Raw genomic sequence first — 4,707 nt, forward strand, 5'->3', positions numbered from 1 at the left:
GGTTTGTGTGTTGGGTTTCTTAAGTTCTAAAAAACATTTTCTTAAAAAAAAAAAAAAAAAAAAAAAAAGCCAATGATAATAAATGATCATCTGGTAGACACTTATAATGGATCAGCATGCTGCAGTACAGCCCATCACTCACACAGATGAGTTGTTTACAAATCCCTAGTACCTCTTGTGGCGTCATCAATAAAAACAGCAGGATAAGAAGATGTTTTGTTTGAGCTCACAGGTGAGAAATGCAATATTTTGTGGTATGCTGCTGCATTAATATGCATGCAGCGTTATCCAACTATGATTTTACTGCAACTGTAGATCTGAGAGATAAAAAAGGCAGTTCCTTTAAATGCATGTTTGAAGTTCGAATAAAACCTTTAAACACGAAACATAAGCGCCTTCATTTAGACTTGCAAAAATACTTTCTGGACGTTCATTTAAAGTGCAGTTGAAAACAAACCATAGGATTACTTGGTAACAGAGGTTAAAACAAGTACTAGCTTATTTACAACCACGATATCCAGGGCCGTTCGTGGAGGTGTGGTTAGAAAAAAACAATATACAACGGCTTACATTTCGGTAAAGAACAGAAAAACCCAACAACATGGCGGTTCGGGTACTTACATCTGACTTGAGGGTCATTTTGGGGGTTATTCCTTTAGCTTAAAGTTTTCTGGAGAGAAAGTTTAAGCTCATGAAATGAAATCAATGAAAAAAGGTGGATTTAAAACCGACCCGCTCAAGAGTGTTACAGAAAATGGGGCTCGTGTTGTCGCCGTGCGCACACGTAAAGCGTGCTTTTCTTTTTGCACAGAAACGTAACTAACTTGCCAGCATATTTACAATTTCACAAATAAGTAAACGTATAGCTAAATCTCAAATACATGTACAGATTCTCCAAGCCTGAAGAAGAAGTCAGCCCACAGATTCCCCTCCTAAACTCGGAATGGTTCGGTCCGGCTTCGCGCGGAAACAGCACGTGGGGGTGGCCAGGATCCTCGGCCTAAACAACAGCTCCAGTCTCGATCACATCTTTTCTTTATGATGTAAATGCGACCACGAAGGCAACACTCTGTAAATGCATCGTCTATTTCTTAAGCCCTGCTTCTAGATACCTGAATGTTGGAACAACGTCAAGTCTCTATTTCTGTGGCACATTTAAAGCAAGTGATTGAAAGCACTTCACAAAGCACTAGCAACAATTTATTTATTAGAAATAGACTACTAAAAAAAAAAACAGAATAAAACTTTGTGATGCATTTAAATGCGTCTGATCTACAGCTCATTGCATGAAAGTTGTTTCATAAAAAGACAGACTGTGAGGCTCTAACATGCAAAAGCAGATTGTTTCACCAGAAACTAATTTTAAGGAGTTTTCACCTCCTCTTTTAAACCTGTATCTAGGATTTGTTGACATGTAGATATTAAAACTCTGGGAACAGTTCAGGGAAATATAGAGGCACCATAGGTGTCGTGATCCTTGGGATTTTCTTTTTGTTGTTGTTTAATTTTGTTTTGTACTTTATGTAATGCATAGTTTAAAGTCTTAGTCTTGGTAACTAAATGAATTATTTAAGAATCAGCCAGCAAACCATTCGGAATAAGTGATGACAAATTGAGAGAAAGGTGTTTTCCTGGCTTTACAAAGTTACAGATGATTTATCACAGGGATTGAAATGTGATCAGCCACTGATGACATCAATGTGCAATAACAAAATATACTCAAGGGCCTCGTTTTCATTGTTTCAGGCAGTAGTTTGATCTCTGCACAAAGACAACTTGTATAAATCAATCCCATGGTCATGGTATCTAGGGCATGCCTGGACTGATGCTGTTGGTATGCAGACTGCTCCAATTTTCTCGCTGAGGAAGAACACTTCTCCTTTTCAGACCCCTGCTACTGTCTTAATTTGAGAATGTTTTCTTTTGGTCACCATATTCTACAATTTCTCTTTTTTAATGTAAGTGGACATGAATTTTTTGTCACATTTGGTTTAGTATGTCTACCTGCTCCAGTCAAGTCAAGCCATTTTATTTATATAGCACTATTTAAAAACAATAATAGTTTCACAAAGCGCTCCAAACCAGAACATGGTTAAGAATTTGTTTATGTATGACATACATATTGAATAAAAGAAATAAGAAGTCACGTTGCTGCTGCCTGGTAGGACTGTAATGTGAAAAGTAATAGGTTTCACAGAGTTTATCTTGTATAATTTGATTGGTCAAACACATTTAGCAAAGACATTTAGCAAACATATGTTCAAACTACACTGAACATATGTTGCTTATGCAGTTAACCAAGCTCTTGAAAATATCTCATACGAGTTTTATATGGCTCAGATTTTTTTAATACACAGAAGAAAAACAAAATTTCAGTGATATGCGTTAAATTATCTTAAATTTTGCATTGATATTTTCTGGTCAACACATTTAAATAAAATCATCATAAAGAAGGACTGTGTCATAATGATAAAAATCAAACTGAAAAAAAAATGTAAAGAAAATTTGCCATGTTTCATTCCTCATGTTTAGTTTGATCACTTCTGATCAGATTCAGAATTTAAGTCTCAGCAGTCACTGACAATATGGACGAAGTTTACAAACAAAGGATAGTGGAACTGTACACGTTCTATCGTTCCATTTTCTGGCTGGGCCCGAATTTGTGTGCACACACGGTTCCGATCCTCCTGCATTATTTGGCTCACCTGTGTCCCAAAAGTTAAATGTAAAAGTAGACCCATCAGACCAGAAGTACGTTCCATCCTTCTGAGCGTCAGAGAGTCCAATCCAGTTGATTCCCTCAGCGGGATCAAAGTTTCTGATCAGCAGTTTGACAAAGTTCTCTTCTTCCAGACTGTGGATGGACACCAGGTTGGCTCCTTGGGTCAGACAGTGCTGCTCTGCATCAGCCCAGGTCATCAAAGTGGCGATGTACTTGTAGCAGCGCTCATTGAAGCCGAACCAGAACGGGGGACAGCCGCCCCGCTGTAGTTTCATCTCCTGTCTGTCTGAAGGAACCTCAGCAGCCAGAGAGAGACCAAACATGAAGAACAGCAAAATCATCTTGGAGTCTGATGTTCTTGATTCTGAGAGATTTCAGAGTTTTGCTGGAGTTGTTCTGCAGGGGTGGATGCTGAAAAGAGTTCTGGAGAGACAGGAGTTCACCTGTTCTCTTTTTTATCCGTCAGAAAGGGCGTCTATCGTGTTCCTGTTAATGAGCTACTTTAATGTTTGTTTTGATTTCCCATAAAAACTATCCTTTAAAAGAAACTCTTTATCAGATTCCTTCCCTTGGAAGTATTATCTTATCACAGTTGTGTACACAAACATGTTTTCAAAAATCAGATGCAGATGGAGTTTGCATCAGATCTCAGTTCACTTGTCTTCAGATGCCATCACAGCAGAAGAAGAAAAGGTGAAAAAAAAACAAAACAATGCTATTAAAATTTTGGGTGCACCAGATACTGATCCTGCTCCCCTTTAAAACTTTGTAAGCAAAATCTGACTGTAACACACAAAGGTGTTGTGTCATAAACTAATTCTAGATTGTATGTATATATTAATTCTCTTTAATTCAAAGGTGAAAGAAAAAAAGAAGAAATTACTTCATATAAATAATAGTCCTAACACTGTTTTACTGAATGCTCTTGCTGCCCTCTAGTGGCTAGGAAACAGCACTAAATCGAATTTAAGTTTACAGCTTAAAACAAATCTTGGCATTGCACAAACAAGGAAAGAAAACACATACATTTTGACATTGTAATACAGAAATATTTTCATCAAAAAGTTCTTTGAACATGACAACAGCATGGACAAAATATGTAGGATTTGATAATAACCAAAATATGTTTGTGTAACTCTGCAGTTGATAGAGACAAAGACTGCTGCATTCCCCCTTTAAAACTGTAGCTCAACTACTAAGTAATGTAAGCTGTAGCTGAGCTACATTTGAACAAGAGTCAGAAATCAGGAAAATGCTTCTTCTCTGTGCTTGTACAGTTTTTTTTTCAATCCTGGTGTTTAGAGCCCACTGTCCTTAACGTTTTAGACGTTCCTCTGCCCCAGCAAACCTGAATCAAATGACTGCATCAACTCAGTGCTGCAGAAGCCCATTTATCAACCATTTATTCAAATCAGGTGTGAAGAGTCCTAAACCATGCAGAGTAGTGAATCCTGAGGACAAACATGGAAAACCACTGTTACAGGAGATTGAGACAGCATTGCTGTCTTTCAATTTATGGATTTATTTACTGTATTTGCGCTGAAAAAACTTAATACGTGTTAAACATATTCATTTGACAGACTTTAATGGTTTTATTCTTTGAAGCAAAGGTCATTGTGATAGTCTGGTTGACTACTACATAGTAACTAGTGAACTGTAAAAGACAGGGGTGCTGTTGCAGTCACTCTGAGACAAGTAAAAAAGTAAAGGCTAACATACATCTCCAGAATATGTTTTGTTTTCTATACTTCAAGGGGTTTTTTTGGGGTGTAGGGGTGCATCTTGGCTTCATCTTGAAAGCTAAAATGGAAGCATGAATATGTGGATTGTCCCTGCAATGACACGGCACCCCCCCTAGGGGGCGCGCCCCACAGTTTGGGAACCTCTGATTTAGGCAAAGATACAACAAACCGGAATTGGTTTACTATGGAAGAGAGGAATCTTCCAAAAGACTAAGAGTGCAAGAGGAAAAGCACTTGAAGTTC

General features: G+C 37.8%; 2 protein-coding genes across 2 annotated transcripts in view; both read right to left on the reverse strand.

The window, feature by feature from the left end:
• Positions 1 to 816, reverse strand: part of cdca7b (cell division cycle associated 7b) — an 8,698-nt gene extending 7,882 nt beyond the window's left edge. Inside the window, exon 1 of the mRNA XM_015042841.1 lies at positions 622 to 816. Coding sequence (XP_014898327.1) covers positions 622 to 639 — 18 coding nt within the window. The 5' untranslated portion in view covers positions 640 to 816. The remainder of the gene's footprint in view (positions 1 to 621) is intronic.
• Positions 817 to 2,574: 1,758 nt separating this feature from the next.
• Positions 2,575 to 4,707, reverse strand: part of LOC106953749 (C-type mannose receptor 2-like) — an 11,258-nt gene continuing 9,125 nt past the window's right edge. The window contains exon 2 of the mRNA XM_015042734.1: positions 2,575 to 3,086. Coding sequence (XP_014898220.1) covers positions 2,575 to 3,086 — 512 coding nt within the window. The remainder of the gene's footprint in view (positions 3,087 to 4,707) is intronic.

This window comes from Poecilia latipinna, unplaced genomic scaffold (genome assembly GCF_001443285.1).
Source record: "Poecilia latipinna isolate Pla-1442-1.1 unplaced genomic scaffold, P_latipinna-1.0 Scaffold35, whole genome shotgun sequence".
Lineage (NCBI taxonomy): Eukaryota > Metazoa > Chordata > Actinopteri > Cyprinodontiformes > Poeciliidae > Poecilia > Poecilia latipinna.